Source organism: Orycteropus afer, unplaced genomic scaffold (genome assembly GCF_000298275.1).
Source record: "Orycteropus afer afer isolate SDZICR_OR568_19922 unplaced genomic scaffold, OryAfe1.0 scaffold00469, whole genome shotgun sequence".
Taxonomy (NCBI): domain Eukaryota; kingdom Metazoa; phylum Chordata; class Mammalia; order Tubulidentata; family Orycteropodidae; genus Orycteropus; species Orycteropus afer.
This window is the reverse complement of record NW_006922056.1, coordinates 1,874,574-1,895,663: the sequence shown is the minus strand read 5'-3', so window position 1 is coordinate 1,895,663 and position 21,090 is coordinate 1,874,574. Positions and strand designations below refer to the sequence as shown.

Sequence of the window (21,090 nt, the reverse complement as noted above, 5' to 3'; positions counted from 1 at the left end):
CGCAGGGTGGGGTTGGCCCACACCACAGTGGGCTCGTCCTGCCTCCGCCCAGCCCACAGCCTCCTCTGGGTGCTCAGATTCCAGCCCTTGGCAGGAGAAGTGGTGTTTCCTGTGGAGCAGACACTTCCGGGGCTCACATGACCTCTCCTCTGGTCAACCAGGGTTTAGCCAAGCACCACCCCCTCAGAACACACCTCCCCAGCCCCTGCCCCGGCTCCCTCTGTGAGGCCAGGAACACAGAGGCATGACTGGACATCTGCTTTGATGCACGGCTCACCCTGACGTTAGGGCACGTGCCACCCTCAGGATAAGAGACAACTGTATCTGGAAGAAGCCACAGCAGCCAATGGACTATACAACCAGGACAACGACACAGCCCCATCTACAGCCACACTTGGAAAAACCACACCAAGAACCAGCGTGTGCACCCGTTTATAAAAAGTTCCAGAACGGGCTGTTAGATGTCAGGGAAGCGCCTACCCCAGAAGGGGGCCCCGAGAGGTGCCTGGGAGGCGGTCACTGTGTCCTGGCTGCTAGTTCTGTGGAGTGACCCTGAGCTGTGCCTTGTGCTGTGAGTAGTCTTCCGTACTTTTTCAATGGAAAGTCTGGACCCCCCCCAGTACTGCAGGGCTGGGGTCTGGATGCCCCAGTATTGGAGATCTGGGGTGTGGACCCCCAGTATTGGAGATCTGGGGTCTACACCCCCCAGTACTGGAGATCTGGGGTCTGGAGAGAACAAGGTGGGCGTTGGGGAAGGGTACTCGGGGGCCAGGATGAGTCTCTCTTGACTTGTGCACGTTTGAAATCTCTCCAGGAAGTTGGTCCCACAGGACTCCCGGGGCCAGCAGACGAGGGGTCACGTCTTACCATGAAAAAGCGTGCCTGCTCGGCCGTGAGCCGGACACTGGCCTCCGTGTCCAGGTGGAAGACGGCCAGGTGGTGCTGGGTGTCCACAGCAGTGGCACGGCACAGGGTGCTGGAGGAGGAGAGGGGTCAGTGGGGGCCGGCAGGCGCAGCCCCTCCCTGTGGAGACCAGGCTTCCCCCACCCCACACACCTGTATGAGCAGGGGTAGAGGGTGAGCGTGCCCTGCTGGGGGGCCTGCTGGGGGCTGTGCACGGCTACCCCCACCTCCTGGCGGGCATCCTCGTTGGCATACTCCACCACCAGCACGTAATGCCCCGGCTGTGGCACTGCCACCTGCAGCTGGACGTCCATCTGGGGGACCAGGTGATCAGAGTAGCCCCACAGGCCCCACCAGAAAACAGGCCGCACCCCACTGGTCCGCAGCCCTGGACGTGGCCCCGGGGCTGCACCTCAGCCCCTCCCCTGCCCCGTGCCAGGCCCCCCTGGCTCCAGGCCCTTCACGCTCGCTGGCCAGGTGGCCTCATCGTGCCCACCCACCACCGTGCCTGCTGCAGCCCTGGTGTGGGGAGCGGAGCCAGGCACAGTGCAGGGGCTCCATCCATCCATGTCTGTGGGGTGAGGAACACCCCCTGGGAGCCTCAAGAGGAACTCGTGAAGGACAAGGCTCCGGGGTCCTGAGACCAGCAGTCACCCCTGCGACCATGGCAGACACCCAGTTCTGGACACCCACTGCCTCCCAGCAGCCCGGCCCCCTGTACCCGTGACCCTGCCACTGTGATGGGGGCCTCTCCCTCAAGGCCAAGGTCCTGAGACCACCCCACCCCCACAGGGCCCAGGCACTCACATCACTGCCCAGGCAGGCGGCCAGGGGTGGGTGGGAAGGACTGAGCTGCTTCACAGGGCAGGGCCGTGGCAGGCTGTTGTCTTGGCGACACAGGGCTTCAGCCCCTGAGGCCGAGGGGAAGCCGTCCAGGGGGAGGTGGGCATAGAGGAGACAGCTGGGGGCACACAGGAGGCAAGCATGGATGGGCAGCCCTGGGGTCCATGCTGACGCCCCCCTCCCCGGTCCTGCCAGCAGCCCTTACTTGTCCACAGAGTGCTGGGCAGTAGGGCGGTAGGTGCAGGCCTCGGTCACCCGGAATTGCAGCAGGGCAGCCTCGTAGTAGGCACTGGGCAGCAACACCACATAGTCCTGGCAGGGAGGGGAGGTGGGTGCTGGCCCATGGGCCGGCCCGCCCCCCTCACCAGGAGCACCCCTTCAGCCTCCACCAGCAGGGCCCAGGTGGGCCCCCCTCACCAGGAGCACCCCTTCAGCCTCCACCAGCAGGGCCCAGGTGCCAGGGTTCATCACAAAGGGCTCCCCGAAGCCCCTCTGGGGCACCGTGATGAAGGCAGGCTCCGTGCTGGGCAGGAAGGTCACATGCTGGCTCTGCTCCGTGCCTGCCAGATGTGGCTGTGAGACCCCGGCCAGCACTGGATCCCCCCGCCAGCTGGGCCCAGTAGGTGGGACTGGGGACAGGGTCGGGGGGGGTCGCAGGAGTGGACGCAGGGCTGGGCCTGGCTAGTCAGGCAGGGCAGGGTAGGGGCGGGGCTGGGCCAGACAGGGAAGGAGTGGGGTCCGAGCAGGGGGGGTAGAGGAGGGCTGGGTGGGGCTGAGACTGGGTAGGGGTGGGGCAGTGACAGGCCATGGGCGGGGCTGGGACGGGGTGGGGGCGGAGCCAGGCACGACAGCGGGGTGGGGGCAGCACGCACAGTTAGCACAAGTGTCCATCTTGCCCTCCTCCCGCACAGAGACACGCCCGCTGACACTGGCAGGGCCCCTGTTCACGTAGCGGAAGACCAGCCGGAAGAGGTCTGGGGAGGTCACGTTGAGCCTGGCCACGATCCTGGGCTGGGCAGGGCAGGGCAGGGCAGAAAGTTCCAGTCACCCCTCCGCCACGCCGGGCTGGGCCACCCAGCTGGGCGTTGGGCTCTCTGCAGCCAGTCCCCCCGGTGTGCAGAGCCCCGGGACGGGGGCGTGGGGGTGCCCCCACCTGGATTGGTGCCATCTGCGCATAGCCCCTCCAGCTGAAGTTCTCGAACTCAAGGGGGTTGAAGCCAAAGCGCACGCCGTGGCCCTCAGGTGTGGTGGCCTCCTCCAGCTCCAGGCGCAGGTGATGCAGGTCGGGCAGGTAGTGGTCCTGGGCCGGCCTGCCACAGCGGACACGTTTGCAGGGTGCAGCGGGCGCCCAGGTGGCCCCAGAGAAGCCCAGCGGGCAGCTGTCGCTCCCCCGTGTCCCCCGCCCTGGCCCATTGGGGGTGGCACACTGACTCGCTGCAGGTGGAGCCCTGGGTGTTGGGGCGGCAGCGGCAGGCGCCCGTCCGAGGCTCGCAGCCCTGGCCCAGGGCACCACCGACGTCACACCGGCAGCCTGAACGGGAAGTTGTTGTTGTTGTTATGTGCTGTCGAGTCAGCCCTGGCTCATAGCGACCCCTCCTTGGGTTTCCGAGGCAGTATCACTACGGAAGTAGGATTGCCCAACCTTCCTTCCGAGGAATGGCTGGTGGGTTTGAACCGCCAGCAGTCTGGTTAGCAGGCAAGTGCCTTAGGCACTATGCTACCAGAGCATGAACAGGAAGGAGCCAGGTCAATCTGGCAGCCCGCCTGCTGCCCCTCCCACCTCTGGGCCACTCCTCCCCAGCCCCCACTTTGGGACCCTGCTCCGTCCACCCTCTGCCCAGAGCAACAGCTGTTATGTGCTGCAATGGCTGAAGTCCAGGCTGTGGAGGCCAGAGCACTGGGACTGCTTAGTGATGTCTGCCAAGGTGCCAGAGGACAGGAGGAGGGTGTGCCACAAGGTGCCACCTAAGCAGTTCTGAGCCTCCTCCTCACCCAGCTGGGCCAGCCTGGCACCCTGCAGAGGCCCTAAAGCCACCCTATGCCCAACCCCAGGCTGGGTCCATGCCTCAAAGGTCCTCTGGCCTCGGCCTGCCGGCACGAACAGACCACAGGTGTGGGAGGAGTCTGGGCTCACCTCGGCAGCCAAAGTAGTTGCCCTGGTCCAGCCCAAAGAAGCCGTCCCTGCAGGCGCCACAGGTCTGCCCGCACACATGGGGCCTGCAGAAGCACTGGCCACTGTCCTGGAGGCCGAGAGAGCAGTGGGACCGGGCAGGGCCCCCACCCACCTGCCCCTCAGCCTCCATCCTCAGGTCCCAGACTCACCTGCTGGCACTCGGTAACACCTCCCAGTGTGCCCCGGGGGTCGCAGCTGCAGCCTGGAGAGGGCGAGAGTAGACCTGAGAAGGGGAGCAGGCCAGAGGCCGGTCTCCATCCTCACGCAGAAGCCCCCAGCGCCTGACACCCAAACCGCGATACTCACGAGTGCAGCCCTCAGGGTTGCTGGGGTTCAGCCCCCAGTACCCAGCTTTGCAGTGATCACAGCTTGGCCCTTCCACGTGAGCCCGGCACACACAGGGGGCCTGGGAGAGGATGAGACTGAGGGTCAGAGTGGGTCCTTGCCCTTTACCCACAAAGCTGGAGGTCAGAGGGGAGCTGAGGTCACCTGTCTTGACCTGCCCCACACCTGGAGTCCCCCCGGAGCCTAGGACAGCAGGTGGGGGAGATGGTGCCATTGCACCTAGGGATTTCAGTCTGGGCTGGGCCCCATCCCCCCGCCACAGGCAGACCCGGTCTCACCTCGGGCAGGGTGGGCTCTGCTGGTGCCAGGCCAGCAGGGTGGCAGGAGCCAGCTGTGAGAGAGGAGAGAGGTGGGGCTGGAGTCACTCCTGGTGAATGACCCTGAAGGCCAGGATTTCCCCAGGCCAGGCAGAACCCCCGGCTGTGAGTGAGCCCAGTGCTCACCTTACATATCTGTAAACACATGTGAGAACACATGCCTCCCTGCTCTGGGGCCAGCTGCGAGCCCTCCCCTCACCACACAGGACATGTGTGAACACAGGGGCATGCATAGCACATGGGCATCACGTAACTGCTCACACACACAGCACATGGACCACATGAGCAGAAACACAGACACACAAAAGGGGAACACAATTGCACAGGTACACGGTCACATGGAAACACATATATGACATGTGAGCATACATGGCACACATGCTATGTGCATGTAGGCACAGCACATGGCAGGCAGCCAGTGCATGGGTATGCACACAAGGGTGCACATGTGGGTGCTGAAGTGAACGTGCACAGCACGTGAACAGCAGCCATGACCAGTCACATGCACACAGAGCACGTGGGTGTGGTGCACACGCGGACACACGTGCCATAATGCCGTCTGGGCCCTGGCTTGTGCCTGGCTCACCTTCACAGTGGGGGAAGTCATAGGCACCGGACACACACATGTCACAGTGCAGCCCCGTCACGTGGGGCCGGCAGCTGCACTGGCCACTCTGGGGGTCGCAGGTTGCGTGCAGGGAGCCAGCGGTAGAGCAGCGGCAGGCTGTGGGGAGGGCAGGTGGTGGGTGGGCACGTGGTGGGTACTGCACCCCCTCCCCATCCTGACACACTCACGGGTACAAGCCGGGAAGCCATGGAAACCGGGGCTGCAGGCCTGGCAGGTGGGGCCCATGTAGCCAGGACGGCAGTGACATGTGCCTCCTGCCCCGCACTGCTCGTTCAGGGACCCCCGGGGGTCGCAGGCACAGGCTGTGGGGACACATAGGGTCAGGTCTGGGCACCATGGGTGGCCTGCCTCCTGCCCTCCATCCGTGCCCCTGACTTGGCTCACCGTGGCAGTCAGGGTACCCGTGGTAGCCAGCACGGCAGCGGTCACAGTGGGGGCCATCAAACTCAGGCCGGCAAGGGCAGCGTCCCGCCTCATCACAGCCTTCAGGCAGGGTCCCCGTGGGACTGCAGCCACACACTGTGGAGTAGACGGCATCATGGGGACCCTCACCTTAGGTGAGCTACCCCTCCCCCCCAGCTCGAGCACCTGCTTGGGGAGGTGTGACTCACACTGGCAGAGAGGGAAGTGGAAGTAGCCGGGGGAACAGCGGTCGCATGCGGCGCCTTCGAAGCCCACCCGGCACTGGCACTCGCCCGAGTCGCGGTCACAGTTGCTGTCGGCCACCCCGGGGCTGGAGCACTGGCATGCTGCAGGGAGGGGAACAACACGCCAGGTCAGAGGGGCCTGGGCCTCAGCATCCACACAGGGCGGGGCAAGGGCTGTACTCACGCTGGCAGCCTGGGCCGTAGAATCCAGGGGCGCAGAGTTCACAGTGGGCACCCTGGAAGTTGGGTTTGCACACGCAGCGTCCCACCCGTGGGTCCCGGCGGCAGGCGTTTCCCTGGGTCCCAGCAGCACTGCAGTCACAGTCTACAGGTGGCAGGAGGGGTTCTAAGACACCCTGGGGACCCAGCCCTCCTCACCCAGGAGCTCATATACTCACACTTTACACTAAACTAACACAAATGAGGGCATGACATCCATGGAAGCAGCACAAAGAACAGAACAGCTATCAATACATCCCACCATTGTTCACGACTCAGGTACCAAGTTCATGGCAACCATTAACACAAGAGGAAAAACCAGCAAGTGTTGCCCAATCTGACAAAAATCAGGAACGGAAAGACCCAGCAGGGGCAGAGCAGATGTACAACAAGGAGAGAGAGCAGCCCCAGCTCTCAGCAGCCACCACCAGTGTGTCAGGCTCATCTCCTTTCGTAAGACAAAAGCAAAAGTTCCAGTTGGAATCTAAAAGGAAAATCCAGCCACAGCCTCTGTGAAGGACACATCAAGAACCAAGCACTCAGGCTGGAGACACAGAGCCACATGGAAACAGAACTGGTGGTGCCAACAGCCCAGCAGGTGAGCATGGAGACAGGAACAGCAGTGCAGGCAGAAGGCAAGGCAGTGTGGAGACCTAGTGTTCTGTGTGTGGAGAAAACGGACCCTTGTCCAGAGGATGTAGCAAACACAAATCTTTGAGAGCAGAGCCAACCTGGTCTAGAGGTGTATGAAGCCAAGGCTGTTAAAATGGCAAAGTTATAGCCATGGAGAGAGAGACTGAACACAGCACGTTCTGGGACGTGGCAGCTCAAAGAGATGGCACAGACTTAGCAACATAATTAACACGCTGGCTTTGGAGGGATGTTTGTGTACAAATCTGTCCCCAGCAGAGAATGTGTATCCCTGCCAGAGATTTGTGGAATAATGTCAAAGTGGTCATGTGCCAGGCATGCAACAAGAACAACTCCGATTCCCAAACCAAAGCCCAGATATCATCAGGCCACTGAGATTATCACCCAACTGAAATCACCAGGCTACTGAATCTGAGCACACTGCAGTGAAACTGAAAAAGAACCATGTCAACAAAGGATCGAAGTTAATCTAACACCTGGGATTTGTAAACATGCTTATAAACACTCAAATCCCCCCAGAAAATACAAACTGAAGTTACAGACTATTGAGAAAGGAGCAATAATGAGAACATGGTACCCTAAACTCTATGGGATATATGCAGCCAAAGCTATGCTTTGAGGACAATGCATAGCTTTAAACCAGTACTTCTCAAGCTCAGACCACAGATGTTGTAGGCTGAATGACTCCTTGTGGTGGGGCTGTGCTGTGCAAAACTACCCCTGTTGCAAACCACTGCTTCAAACACTTTGTTGGTATAAAGATAAAAAATAATACACTAGTAATTCCAGAAGCTATGGAAAGAGTGATAAAGGCAAGAAAGTGGCCAGGAAGAAAGAAAGATTTTAGTTCACAATGTACAGTGGTAAAGAAAAATCTCTCCCCAAAACCAAGCCAAGAAAAACCCCAGCAGCTCTTATCAGCAGCACTGAAACCACCAATAGGTGAAGCAAGTCTCTGGTAGGTCCGATCAAGAAAAAATAAGAAAATAAACTATGGAAGAGCCAGTACTGAGGAACAAGCAGAAAGGCAACACCTTCAGAGAAAAGTTAGCACAGCCCTGGGCAGGCACTCACGTCAGAACAACTGGATGAAACAGGTGCCACCTTGCCTGTCAGCCGAGGAAGTGCAGCGGAGCGCAGGGAAATGCCAAGCACGGCGGAGTCCCTGACCCCACTGATCTTGGGTGTCCCACTTTGAAGGGAAAGGTGTTCTGGGTAGCACCAATGCTGAATGCACTCAGCTGCTCACCAAGAGGCTGGAGCTTTGCATCCATCCAGACAGGCCTTCGAAGTAAGACTTGCAGGCTTATACACACCCGACACCTCATGGGTTTGGTTCCTTGGTTTGCAGGTTTAGGGTCACAGTTTCATGGGACATCCTAGTTAACTGGCCTAATAACATGTCCCAGTTTGTTACATGTAGTGCCCGGGGGCTGAAAAGCTTGCAAGCGGCCTTCCAAGGCACAACAACTGGTCTCTGCTCACCTGGAGCAACAGAGGAAGCAGAGTCAGGAAGAGAAGGAAGACAGGGAAAGTGTGGCTGACTGCCTGCAGGAGCACCTGCCTCCTGGGCCGTGAGTCCAGACTGAACACTCGGATCAAAGATTCCCGCTAAGAATCCTGATCAAAAGGGGGAACTTTAAGCCACAAAGATCCTGAGATCCTTTTAAAACCAAACAGCAGATTCGCCCACTGATGAAGAGCGTGTGCCCTGAGCATGGTGCTCCTGGAAGGTCTGTCTACACGGCATCAGCTTGACAGCAGCGGCCAGCAGACTGGATGGGAAGCTTGAGGCAGTGAGCTCATGTCGGGGGCAGAAACAGCTTGCACAAGGAGGAGGAGGACAGCTGCACAACTCGAGTGGCTTCAACATCACCGAAACGTACATGGAAAAACTGTTGGACCGGGGCCTGTCTTGCTGGGTATGGGTTCAACAGCAAGAAATAAAATATAAGAAACAAACAAAAAGCTATACCCTGGCGCACATGGGGATGCCAGGGTGGAAGAGACCTGCTGGCAACTGGTTTGGTTTTTCCTTGTTTTATGGAAGGGAGACTCCCTGCCAGTGAGGCTCTGACGTGCCACGTCCGGAAGACACATCGCAGCTCCAGAAACAGTACAATGGGAAACTAAAACCACAACCAAACCCACTGCCGTTACGTTGATTCCAACACACAGTGGCCCTAAAGGACAGACCAGAACTGCCCCATCAGGTTTCTAAGGCTGCAGCAGTCAAGAAATCAGACCATGCACTGCACTGGGAAAATCTGCTGCAAAAGACCTCTGTAAAGTGTTAAGAAGCAAAGATGTCACTTTGAAGACTCAAGTGCGTCTGACCCAAGACAGGGTATTTTCAGTCACCTCCTATGCCTGTGAGAGCCAGACAGTGAATAAGGAAGACTGAAGAAGAACGGATGCCTTTGAATTATGAGGTTGGCGAAGAACTCTGATAACACCACGGAATGCCAAAAGAATGCACAAATCTGTCTTGGAAGAAATACAGCTGGAATGCTCCTTGGAAGTGAGAGTGGCCAGACTCTCACGTACTTTGGTCCTGTTGTCAGAAGGATGTCATGCTGGTAAAGCAGAGGGTCAGGGCAAAAAGGGAAGGCCCTCAACGAGATGTACAGACACAGTGGCTGCCACGATGGGCTCGGGCCAGCGAGGACCGTGAGGCTGGCCCAGGGCAGGGCAGGGTTTTGCTCTGTTGTACGTGGGTCCCTCTGAGTCAGGCCCGGCTGGTGCATGCCTGGTAACACATCTTTACGGAAGCAGACTGTCCCATCTTTCTCCTGTGGAGCAGCTGGTGGGTTCAGATGGCCAACTTTTTGGTTAGCAGCTGAATGCTTTAACCGCTGCACCACCAGAGCACCAGGAACTAGGTTTCTGAATTGATGAATCTCTTTGTTGCCAATCAAGCTGACGATGTACGCTGCTACCTGGTGACAGCAATCAGTCAACCTGTGTGCGTGCTCACTGCGAACAGACTTTGTAACACTGCGGTGACATCCACACAAGGAAACCCTTGCATCCCAGCATCTCTATGTCCCCAGCAGTGATGCTCATCACGTCCCCAGCTGTGCTACCATCACAGCGCCCAGCTGACCATGTCCTTTGTTGCCCTGAACAGACACTCAGTCCCTTCAGCGGCACCGCCCCTTCTCTCCCTGGACTGCTTTTTTCCTAAGAGAGCAATTTGGGAAATTGAAGCCAAAAATGTCCCAGACGTGCACATCTAGCAACTCAGAAGCTTCTAGGAAACTGTGCTGCAATGTAACAAAGGATGCGTGCCGAGTTTTCATTACACAACTGAACTGTTTATCTTATCACTCTGGTTATTTTTTTAAAAGTGCAAAGAACCTACCCATCTAGCGGCTAGGGGTGGGTTACTAAGCTACATCTGATCAGTCGGGACAGGAAGTGACCTGCTGACTGGACAGGGTTGGGCAGGGAATGCACTCACAGACAGACAGACCTCAAAGTACACACTCAGAGAAAGGCACAGGACGTGCCCGTGCTGACTGGAGGGTCTGAGAGTCTGCATGAATGTTGTCCTTTGCTTTCGGCCCACCTCTGCTTCGGAAGGAAGGAAGGTTTGCTCCCCTGACTGTGTATTGTTAGCATAAGAAGAGCCAAAGTCAAGGTGACAAAGAGGAAAATCCCCTCCTCTGAGGAGCCTTCCTGTGGGGCAGCTCCCGGGCAGGTCGGGCAGGTAGGGGCCGTGCGGACTCAGGGGACACTTACTGACGATCTGGCCAGCCGGCAGCACTTGTGCCCCAGTGTCGTTGGGGGGGAACGAGGACACAGCTGGGGAGAGAGCCAGAGTCAGCCGGGGACCCAGCAGCCCCTCTCGCTCCCCCTCCTCATGTCGGCCTCCCCCCAGGTCTCTCACGCCCCCTCCAGCCAGGGCTGAGCTGCGCTCCACAGGCAGGGCCAGGGGGCCCGGGGCCCGCCCGCCCGCGGGCTCCCCGGGCCTGCAGGCCACGATGCTCAGGTCTCAAGGCCCCACGCGGGTGCTCACGGTAGCAGCGCGGGAAGCCAGCAAAGCCCTCTGCGCAGGCGTCACAGCGCTCGCCTGTGAAGTTGGGCCGGCAGTAGCAGCGGCCTGTGAAGTCCTCACACGTGCCGTCCGTGAAGTCGGACTCACAGTCGCATCCTGGGCAGGGCCGGGGCAGAGAGTGTGAGACCCTAGCCCAGGACACATGCACCCTGGGGTCCCCAACTGGGCACGGGACAAGAGCCATGGCCACCGTTCCCAAGTGGAGGACAGCTCCAAGGACCCAGAGAGCCAGAGGCCCTGGGGTAGCTCTGCATCCATCCCATGGTGTGGACATCCCCACCAGGCAGATCCCGGGCCCAAGGATACCCCCACCCCAGCAGACCCTGGCCCAAGGACAGCCCCCCGCTCCCCCTGCTCCCCACTGGCACCCCTGCTGGACAGCCTCACTCACGGTGGCAGGTGTGGGGCGAGTCCACAGCATGGTGTGGGGAGTGGTAGAAGCCGGGCAGGCAGCGCTCACAGTTGATGCCAGTGGTGTGGTGCTGAGGGGGTGGGAGGGTTGTTGGGGTCACTAAGTCCAGTGTGTGGACCACACCTGACCTCCACACAGGCCCCGCCCATCCCCGTCCTTCCTGTCCCAGACCTGGTGGGCGGTCTCCTACCCGGCACTCAATGCAGACACCACCTCCCTGGTAGGTGTGGTGTGGTGCTGAGGGGTGGGAGGGTTGTTGGGGTCACTAAGTCCAGTGTGCGGACCACACTGACCTCCACGCAGGCCCCGCCCATCCCTGTCCTTCCTGGCCCCGCCCCTCCCCGTCCTTCCTGTCCCAGCTGGCGGGCGGTCCCCTACCCGGCACTCAATGCAGACACCACCTCCCTGGTAGACGTGGTCCTGGTTCTGGCTGGCATTCCGCTGATCCACCTCAGGGTCATAGTAACAGTCATGGGCGTGGCCGTGGCAGTTACAGGCTGGAGAGGTGGGGGCTCAGTTATCAGGCATGCCCACCGTGACCCTGAGCACACCACCTTTCACTCCTGTGTCCAGTGAACCATGACAACCCCAAATGTGGCTGGTTCAGGGGCAGAGCTGGTAGCCCACGTGTGTGTAGCCTGAGTGCACCAACAATGTGTATACATGTATGTGTGTGTATACATGTGTGCATATGGGCATGCACAGGCATGTGTGCACATGTGTACGTGTATGCGTGTATGCATGTGTGCACGTGCACATGAGTGTGCCTGTGTGTGTGTGCATGCAAGAGCAGTAGGGGTACTCACATTGGCATTCATTGGCACTGTCGGTGGTGGCTGGCCGCCATGGCTGCTGGTGAAAGCCTGGGCAACAGCGGTCACAGGAGCCCCCGCACGTGTTATGCTGGCAGGCACACTGTAGCCTGTGGGGACAGAACCGAGGGGCTCAGACCACCATGCATCTTGGCACAGCTGCTAGGACCTGCCTCAACCCACCCAGAGGCAAAGGCCTGGGGACGTGGGGGTGGCAGGCCCTCGGTCCCCATCTCACCGCTGCTGCCCTGCTATGGGGGGCAGGCTCATCTGCGCCCCCTGGCCTGTTTTCCGAGCTGTCAGCGGTGCCTGCTTTGCCCCAGCACCCCCGCTGCCCCAGTGGCTCTCCTCCCTCCCTGGACAAGGAGAGCAGGGAAGGATGCAACAGAGGGACAGGTTTCCACTGCAGCAGAGCTGCCCCTGGGCCCTCGTGGAGGGTGGAACTGGGGAAGAGGTGTGTGTGGACAGTGGGGCAAGGCTTGGGCCAGGTGTCTTCTTGTCAGAAGTGGCAGCCCCTACCTGCAGGACTAGGCTGTGCTTTCCCTGATGTGGGCAGCCCAAGGGAGAAGGGCGTTTTTCCAACCCCCTCCAGGGCCCAGATCTTGCTCAGCAGGCCATCCTGAGCTCAGCCAGACACCCCCACACATCCAGGGACGTCCCCAGGGGCAAGTGGCCGGGAAGTGCAGCTGGGGGTGGACACCAGGTGGGACAGCTAGAATGCTGTGTGTTGCTGCTGCGAGTAGCTCCTGCTGGCTCAGTGGGCAGGGGACAGCTGCTCAGATGAGGACTGAGCGGGGGCTGCCTGCTGCTCAGAACTAACCTGGACGTCCATGCCGAAGCCCACTCCCTGGCCACGTCTCACACCAGCTCAGCCAAGGAGGGGGCCGGAATGACAAGCTCTGATTGCTGCACTGCCCTGGCCAAGCCCCAAGGCCGTGGAGCTGTCCATGTCCTTAGCAAGACCCCAGCAGCCAGTCCACACAGAAGATGAGAAACCTTCAGGGGCCGTATCTGGTGTTTGCATTTTCAAAAGCCTGCATGGTGAGGGCACCTCTAAACCCTAACATACAAAGTGGTGCCAGGCTGGTGATACCCAGAGGCATGTGACAAAGACCCTTGAAAAACCACTATGGAGGGATTCTTAGAAATACAGGATGCGTAGGAAACACACAGATGAGGCTCCACTGAGGAAGAGCACGCAAGAAAACAAGGCACTGACACTACAAACAGCAAGAACAGATTCCAAGAACATCATTTAGTGGAGTGATCCAGGAGAAACTGTAAAGTAGGAATGCTTGCATGATGTAACAAAGGAACTTAAAACATAACAAAAACATCACAGTGCTATGAAAAACAGGCAAACATGAGGAAAAAGCCAATCAGAACGTCTATAAATGAAAAGGAAAATTATTGAAATTAAAGACTCAATGGCTGGGTTAAAAAGCACATGAGACGCAGCTAAAGAGAGATTTAGTGAACTAGAGGAGGAGCTGAGGAAGCTACCCAGGAGGCACCTCAGGAGACAAATGGATGGAAAATATAAGAAGTTATAAAACAAAGGAAAACCTTAAAAAATTCTCACCTGCACAGAATTCCAGGAAAGAAAAGGGGCACAAAAGAGCAAGAAGGTAACCAAAATCATGGAGAAAAGTCAAGTCTACAAGGCTGACAGCCTCCGTGAGTCATGACCTCAACTACCCTGAGACCAGAAGAACTAGATGGTGCCCGGCTACCATCACTGACTCATCTGACCAGGGACACAACAGATAATCCAGGTGAGACTGGGGAAAAATGAAGATCAAGACTCCAATTATTAAAAAAGTCCAGGCTCACTGGACCACCCATGACCAGAGGAGTCCTTGAGACTGTGGTCCTGAGAGGCTCCTTAAACCTTGAACACAACTACCCACTGAGACCACCTTTCAGCAGAAAAGCAGAGTGACACATAAAATAAAGGCATCACCCACTGGATCAGTGCTTTACTGAAAAACATCTGTAGGAGTCCAAAAGGTCAACATGTAATCCAGAGCAAAGACAAGAAGATAAAGGGCGGGGAATGAGAACACTCGAAGTGGGAAAACCAGACACAACTAGAGAGAGAGCTGTCACCATGTGGGAAATGTTACTGATGTCATTGGTCAGTTTGTGTGGGACAGGCCAAATGGAAAACCAAGTTGCTACATAAACTTTCACCAAAAACACATTATTTTTAAAAAATGAAATGTAACTTCCAAATTAAGAAACGGGAAGAGTGAATGAGGGGTTCGGTACAGAACTTGGTAAGCAATAATTACTCGGAATTATGGTGGTGGTGGCAAGTGAAGCTGGGTGAGATGGTGGTGCAGGTGGAGGCAGAGGGGATGGTGATGGCAGACATGGTAGTGGCAGTGATGGTGGCTTGGGGAAGGTGGTTCTGATGCCCATGGAGGTTGTGGTCGTAACACTGATGGTGGAGGTGAGAATGGTGACCCTGGTGGTAGAAGTGACCCTGATGGTGGAGGTGATGGAGGTGACAGTGGTGGTGGTTACAGAAGTGCTGGTGTGGAGATGATGGTGCTGATGATGGTGCTGATGGTGGTAGGGGAGTAGTGACAATAAGGGAGTGGTGTTGGAGGTGACTGTGATTTTCATGGTGGTAGCAGTGATGGTGATGCAGTGGTGACGATGCTGGTGATGGTGTGGTTGGTGGTGGAGGTAAGGAAAGGGACAAGAGCCGAGCCAGCAGGAGGGCAGAGGCCCCTGGACGACAAGTGGCTGTGGCCGCTGGAGGGAGAAGGTGGTGTCCAGGATGCTGGTGTGTGACGTGGCCTTCTGATAGGGGCTCTGCTGCTGTTTATGGTGCTGGGAGAGACGCCAAGCCCACGCACCCCTTACACCTTGCGGGTGAGCTGAGCTCGGCCCATGCCCAGGCTCCGGGGAGCCGGGGTGACGGCGTTGGCTTCTGGCAGGCAAGGGCAAGCCCCAGCTCGGCTCGAAGCCCTTCTCTCCTCTGAAGCCAATTTGGCCGCCCCAGTGGGCTCCCCTCCCAGGGCCTTGAGTTATGCTCCCTCTTGGCACCTAATTTCCCAGGACAAATTAGCTGTGCTTGAGCCGAGCAGCCTGAAGACATGCTGGCAGGAACCGCACCCAGAGGCCCACAGTGAGGCCAAGCCCGGGCAGGAGGGCCCCGGCCCGCAGCTCCCAGGAGCAGACTATGCCTCCAGCTCAGCGGGGCCGCCTCTGCCCCTTCAGGCCCACTGGCTCTGAACACGTTGGGGTTCACGTCTCGGCCCCGCTCTGACCAGGAGGTTGGGTCGGGGCTTCTCCCAGCTCCTCTGTGAATTGGGGGGTAGGGAGCACAACAGGAATCCAGCGGATGACACGGGGCGGCCCCAAACCCAACTGCAGAGCTCAGGGCTGCAGCACGGTGACCTGCCAGCTCCCTCCAGGAACGCGGGGCAGGGGTCTCGGCACAGGTTCCCTCACAAGGTCAGCCGCGTCTCATCACATGCCAGCTCTGTCATCCCTGCAGTGCTCAGCCCTTCTGGGGAGCCCCACTGCCTTCCCCAGAACAGCTTCTGGGACTCAGGGGGTCCCACCTGGTACACCCAGTACCCAGAACAGAGCCCTGGGCGTGTTTGGGGCTCGACGCACAGTGTGTGCGCAGGCACAGAACAGTAGTGTCCTTGGCACCACAGCTGAGTGGGGACGGTGGACTCTGGCCGAGGGCCGGGCAACGAGGTGGCTGGCACAGCCACTGATTCAGGTGGGTGTCTCTGCCCACCTTCAAGCACCAAGTCACCCAAGGATCTGGCTTGGGGCAGACATCTGAGGGCTGCCTGCCAGGAGTGCATTCCCAGGCCCTGGTTGTTGGCGACTTGGTTGCAGGGGACATTGTGCAGTGATGTGGGCTGGGCGCTAGCTATGCCATGTGGCCTAGAGGTGGGGGAGCCTCCAGGTCAGAGGCCAGAGTCCCCATGTCAGAAGATGGCTTCCCCACAATCAGGCTGGAGCCCGTGGCCATGACAGCAGGGGGCAGGTCTCCAGGCTCCTCCCCTACCCCAGCCACGGCCCCTGCCTTGGCGTTGGGGCAGGGATAGCAGGAAATATGGGGTCTGTGACCTGACGGAAGGTTGGGGCGCTGGGAGGCAGAGAGCCCCTCACCCTCCCAGGGGACGCAGAGATGCAGTGTGGGCCCTCCTTGCCAAGTGTTCTCCAGTGCCAGCTCTGGAGTAGGGGGCAGCTGTTGTGAGGCTCAGGACAAGAGCCCACCTCTGCTGGGAGAGGGCATGTAGCCCACCTCCCCTTCACCACAGAACAGAGAAACTGAGGTGCAAGGGAAACAGGGATGCAGAGGGCAACAGGCCTGCCTCCCGCACCTGGCCAGGCTGGGGTAATGTGGGTATTGGGGTGGTGTCTCACCTGTAGGGGTCTGTGGGGTCTTTGGCGTCACAGACATCAGCGTGGCCATGGCAGACGCAGCGACCGCCCACACTGATGTCCTTGATGCTGTAATAGTACTGCAGCCATGGCCCCATCAGCCCCACGTGGCACAGCCTGTTCACGCCAGTCCCCGGGGCCCCCACAGAGCTCCCCTCTGCCTGGCAATGTCAATCCCTGGGGCCCCCCCTGCCTTGACCCACCCCGAGTCCCTGAAGCCCCCACAGAGCCCTCCCAACCTGACCCACCCTGAGTCCCCAGAACCCCCCAAAAGAGCCCCCCCTACCCTGACCCACCCCAAGTCCCTGGGGCTCCCACAGGGCACGCCCTGACACACCCCGAGTCCCTGGAGCCCCCTGACAGTGCCCCTCCTGCCTTGACCTACCCTGAGTCCCCGGGGCTCCCACAGGCCCCCCCACCCTGACTCGAGTCCCCAGAGCCCCCTCACAGGGACCCCCAACCTGACCCACCCTGAGTCCCCAGAGCCCCCACAGGGCCCCTGCCGCCCGGGGTGGCTGCTCACTCTCCGAGTGACGGTGGGGTCCCGCAGCGCCTTGCCCATGAGGTGGCCCAGCAGGGTGTTGGTCCTCAGGAAGCGCAGGCGGATGTTGGTGGCCTTGGTGAAGTCACGCAGCAGTGGGGAGTAGGAGAAGTTCATGGCGCCTGGGCGCCCGTTCACCAGGGACACCACGATCTGCAGACAGATGAGGTGGGCGAGGTGAGGCGGGGCAGCCGCTGGACCCTGCCCGGCCCCACACGGCCGCCGCACCGCCCGCCATGCCCACCTCGCCGTTCTCTAGCGGTACAATCCGCGAGTACTCAGTGGTGCACACGATGTCGTCATCCCTCGAGACGCGATCCAGGGTCTGTGGCCCGAACCTCTCCAGGCAGTCCCGCTTGGAGGCTGGGGCGAGGAGCAGAAGCTTAGGGGCCCCTGGTCATCTTTGTCCTCTCCCAGGGGGGACTGTTCCCAACTGGCCCCTAGCCTGTGCAGTTTTGGGGGACATTCAGCCAAGGTGCACCCACTGGGAGCATCCCTGTCCTCACCCACAAGACCAGTTGGGATGGGCACATGATCCAAGCCAGCCACCTAGTTGGTGCCAGGATATGAGTCCTTTCCTGGCACAAGGTGCTGCCTGGGCATGAAGCCAGGCCCCAGGAGCTGGGAGAGATTGCTGGCACCTCCAGCCCTGATGTCAGGGGTGTGAGCCAGCAAACCTCCAGCTGCCCTCGGGGACTTTGAGTTTCTGTGGCTTATATCCCACAGTCCAGTCAATGTAGAGGCCGGACCCTCATGACCTGGGGAAAGTCCAGTAATGCAGCCTCCCCAAGGCCCCCTGAAACTCACAGGCAAAGTACTGCCAGGGCTGGTACGTGTGCCCAAAGTCTGTGGAGCGCTCCAGCACCCAGAGGTCTGGCCGAGGGGAGTTGGCGAACTTTATGAGCACATAGGCTACGTGGAAGACCTGTGAAGGCAGAGTGTGTGGTAGGCACCCTCATAGCACCACCCGACCTGGGAAGGCCCACTGGCCCCAGCAGAACTGGAGGCAACCTGGAGCTCCCAGGCAGCACCCTGTCCCCATACGGGCTCTGTGGGTTTTCCCAGGAGGCACAGACAGCCTCAGGCGAGGGAGCTGTGGGGCTCAGGGGACAGACACCCTTGCCCCACTGACCCCAAGGCAGCCCCTAAACACAGGAGAGCACAAGCTCGTTTGTGGGGTCCCCTGGCTACAACCCATCCTTTCCCCATCCCTCCCCTCAGGAGCCCAGGCAGTCACAGGAGCTGGGCTCAGTGGCTGCAGAGCCTGGAGAGGCCAGGACTGGGTGATCTCAATGGGGGGGGCACGTGTCTGTGGGTCCCAGCAGGGGGCTGGGCAAGGAGGATGCCCTGGTGGCCAGCCAAGATGGGTGGCCAGTGTCCCCAGAGCCCAAACAAGCCTATCTCCTCTGACTGTGAAGCGCCCAGTGACTCTACACCCTATCGCCCACTGCCACAGCCACGGGGGCCCACAGGGACAGGGCGGCATGAAGGGGATCCCCAGCCTGGGAGACAGAGGGGAACAGGCCTCTGGAGCTGAGTGGGAGTGGGGGCTGTAGTCAGAATGAAAGGGCCGACCAAGGAGAGGACCAGTTCAGGGCCCCCCCAAAAGCTGGCGTCTGGGCTCCATGGAGACCACGGCAGGGGGACTGGGCACCATCGATCGGCCAGAGGGACAGGCGCTTGGGGGAGAGGGGCTCCAACACCCAAAGGGCCTAGAAGCCTCTGCACCTAGAAGCCTTCTGGGTCAGCCTACGTGTGCAAGGGCGGCCTGTGTTGGGGCCCAGAAGGTGGGGCACTCTGAGGCCATCTCCCTGTCCCCCTGGGGGTAAGAGTAGGCAGTGCGCAGCCTCTGGGGCCAAGGATGGGACTGCACACCAGCCCGGTGCCTGGCCTCAGCCTGTGGTCCCAACACTGATCACATGGATTCCCAGCGAGTGTTAAGCCAGTGCGTCAGCTGGGTGGGGGACCCTGCCCCCAATCTCTCCCTGATAGCTGGCCTGGCTGTGCCCTCGGCCCTGGCTGCATCTTTCCCAGCTTGGGGCAGCGACATAAATATTAACGAGGAAACATGCATCAGGCAGGACAGGAGCAGAGTGGAAGTGGGTGTCCCCACCAGTACTCCGGGAGGCACCGCAATGGTTTGCCCATCCGGTCTGTTGGTCGGACCAGGCCCAGGGGGCTGGAGCAGGGAGGCCCCATCATCTGCACGGGAGTCCAGGCTTGTGGCCCCGGGCCCCAGAGCCCCCTCGGCCACCCTTGGCACAGTCCAGCAGCAGTTCGGACCCTGGCCTGCCCACCGTGGCCTCTCCCCTCTAGCCTGTCCACCGGGCCGCCTGCCCACACAGCTGACCTTTCCCGTTGCTTTGTGCAGTAGGAAAAAATGTCTTTTAAAGCAAAAGCTAAACAAAAGCTGGCCGGGTTATTTTTAAAAGTCTGCTATTTTGGGGCGGGCACGTCTCCAGGACGGCAGCCAGCCCGGCCTCTGGCCGCCGCACCCCCAGCCCCCTGCCCGCCTGAAAGGCCAGGGCTCTGCTCCGGTGACCAAGCCTAGTGGAGGCAGGGCTGGTCCTGGCCTCCCTGGTTGAGTGGCCGTGGGGTGGTCATTCCCCTGCTGGGCACAGGGCAATGACACAGAGACACAGAGGACTGGATGGACGATGAGCGGCTCCTGGGCCATCAGGGGGCCCCAGAAAGGAGGCTCTGCCATCCCTGGACTGGGCAGGGTCCCTAGCAGGGACACTGCAGAGGGCACCCTCAATGAGGGGGGCGGGTCAAAGCCACACAGGCAGGAGAGGAGCTAGAAGACACAGAGCTGACTGTGGACACAGGCGAGGCTGGTGACAAGAGTAGGCTCTGCAGCCCCACAGAGGTCCGCCTCCAGGGAGGTGGGCAGAAGGTGACCGGCTGACCCAGCAGCCTCCTGGGCTGGGGGACCTACACCTTGAAGGGATGAGTGGAGACCAGAACCTCAGCGAGTGTCCCTGGGGAGGGGGCCAGAGCTCACCCCCAGCTCTGCCCTGGCTGGCTCGGGGCTGGAGACCGCGGTGCCGGCAGCACCGCCTGTCCCGAGGGTGGGGAGGCCCTGCAGCCCAGCCCCCGCCTGGCGGATGACATGCATCATCACTGCCTGTGACTCAGGCCCGGCGCCACAGGAGGGAGGGCCTGGAGCCAGTCCTCAGGGATGGGCTGGGGTCCTAGGCTGTGGTTGACTGGAGACAGGAAGCCCCTCTGAGATGCAGGCGTCCAGCAGCTCCCTGACCACTGCCCTCAGACCAAGTGCTGGACACCCCAGGCCTCCTGGGTCCCCCCCCACTCCGTGCTCCCATGGAGCACATCTGAGATCCCTGATAAAAGCCAGCAGGACTGGGCCCCTCACTGGCTCGATACGCCCATCGGCACAACCAGATCGGTACCCCTTGAACAAACCCTTGAACAAACCAGGTCCTACAGAGACCTGGCATCCATCAGGGCGGGCGAAGTGGAAAGCCATGTGCACACACGGGCAAGGCCACCTCCAAGAAGAAAACAGAAACAAAGAAGCAGACAGAGGTCCCAGGGAGCCCCGGCCCTGGCCGGCAGGAACTTGCAGGAAGTGGGCAGGTGTGGGTGGACGCCTCTGGGTGTCCAGGAGCTCGCAGTCAGAGGAGAGGACGGGGGCCTCCCCTCACCTGTGTCCCCAGCAAGTCCTGGAGCTGGGCCAGGGGAACCCGGTGACCCGAACTCTTCAGCAGCTGTCCTCCCAGCCCCTGCCTTAGAGGGGCGGCTCTCAGGCCGGTTAAGGACTCCCCACTCCCTGGCCTGTCCTCCCTGCAGCCAGGCCCAGATGGTCAGCTGGAGCCATAGGAAGTGGAGTTTATTCCAAAGGGGCCCCCAAGGTCTGAAGGAAACTCAAACAGTTTAGTCTCTGCCAAGAGGGTCCTTGTTGAAACCAAAGGGGTTTGTTTAAAACACTGACTGAAAACAGGAAGCCCTGGGGGCTGCAGGGTCCGGGGAGCGTGTGTGAGATGGTGGTGGGCATCCGTGTGCACCCACAAAGTGAGCAAGCAGATGGGCGTGCCAAGGTGGGGGAGGGGGTCCCTGTCTTCTGAGCCCGAGGACCAGTAGAGAGATGGTCTCTGAC

The 21,090-nt window shown here is 59.9% G+C and overlaps 1 protein-coding gene across 1 annotated transcript in view; it reads right to left on the bottom strand.

Annotated features, from left to right (window-relative positions):
- LAMA5 (laminin subunit alpha 5) overlaps nt 1-21,090 on the bottom strand; it is a 68,207-nt gene that overhangs the window by 19,085 nt on the left and 28,032 nt on the right. The window contains exons 7-32 of the mRNA XM_007954717.2: nt 17,778-17,895; nt 17,215-17,333; nt 16,953-17,123; nt 16,412-16,509; nt 12,005-12,120; nt 11,577-11,695; nt 11,178-11,268; nt 10,748-10,882; nt 10,471-10,533; nt 6,041-6,181; nt 5,821-5,958; nt 5,594-5,728; nt 5,377-5,511; nt 5,168-5,305; nt 4,543-4,595; nt 4,226-4,325; nt 4,069-4,121; nt 3,881-3,986; nt 3,178-3,277; nt 2,900-3,056; nt 2,619-2,757; nt 2,164-2,306; nt 1,952-2,058; nt 1,711-1,864; nt 1,057-1,217; nt 868-976 (exon numbers count right to left, since the gene is read on the bottom strand). Coding sequence (XP_007952908.2) covers nt 868-976; nt 1,057-1,217; nt 1,711-1,864; nt 1,952-2,058; nt 2,164-2,306; nt 2,619-2,757; nt 2,900-3,056; nt 3,178-3,277; nt 3,881-3,986; nt 4,069-4,121; nt 4,226-4,325; nt 4,543-4,595; nt 5,168-5,305; nt 5,377-5,511; nt 5,594-5,728; nt 5,821-5,958; nt 6,041-6,181; nt 10,471-10,533; nt 10,748-10,882; nt 11,178-11,268; nt 11,577-11,695; nt 12,005-12,120; nt 16,412-16,509; nt 16,953-17,123; nt 17,215-17,333; nt 17,778-17,895 — 3,099 coding nt within the window. The remainder of the gene's footprint in view (nt 1-867; nt 977-1,056; nt 1,218-1,710; nt 1,865-1,951; nt 2,059-2,163; nt 2,307-2,618; nt 2,758-2,899; nt 3,057-3,177; nt 3,278-3,880; nt 3,987-4,068; nt 4,122-4,225; nt 4,326-4,542; nt 4,596-5,167; nt 5,306-5,376; nt 5,512-5,593; nt 5,729-5,820; nt 5,959-6,040; nt 6,182-10,470; nt 10,534-10,747; nt 10,883-11,177; nt 11,269-11,576; nt 11,696-12,004; nt 12,121-16,411; nt 16,510-16,952; nt 17,124-17,214; nt 17,334-17,777; nt 17,896-21,090) is intronic.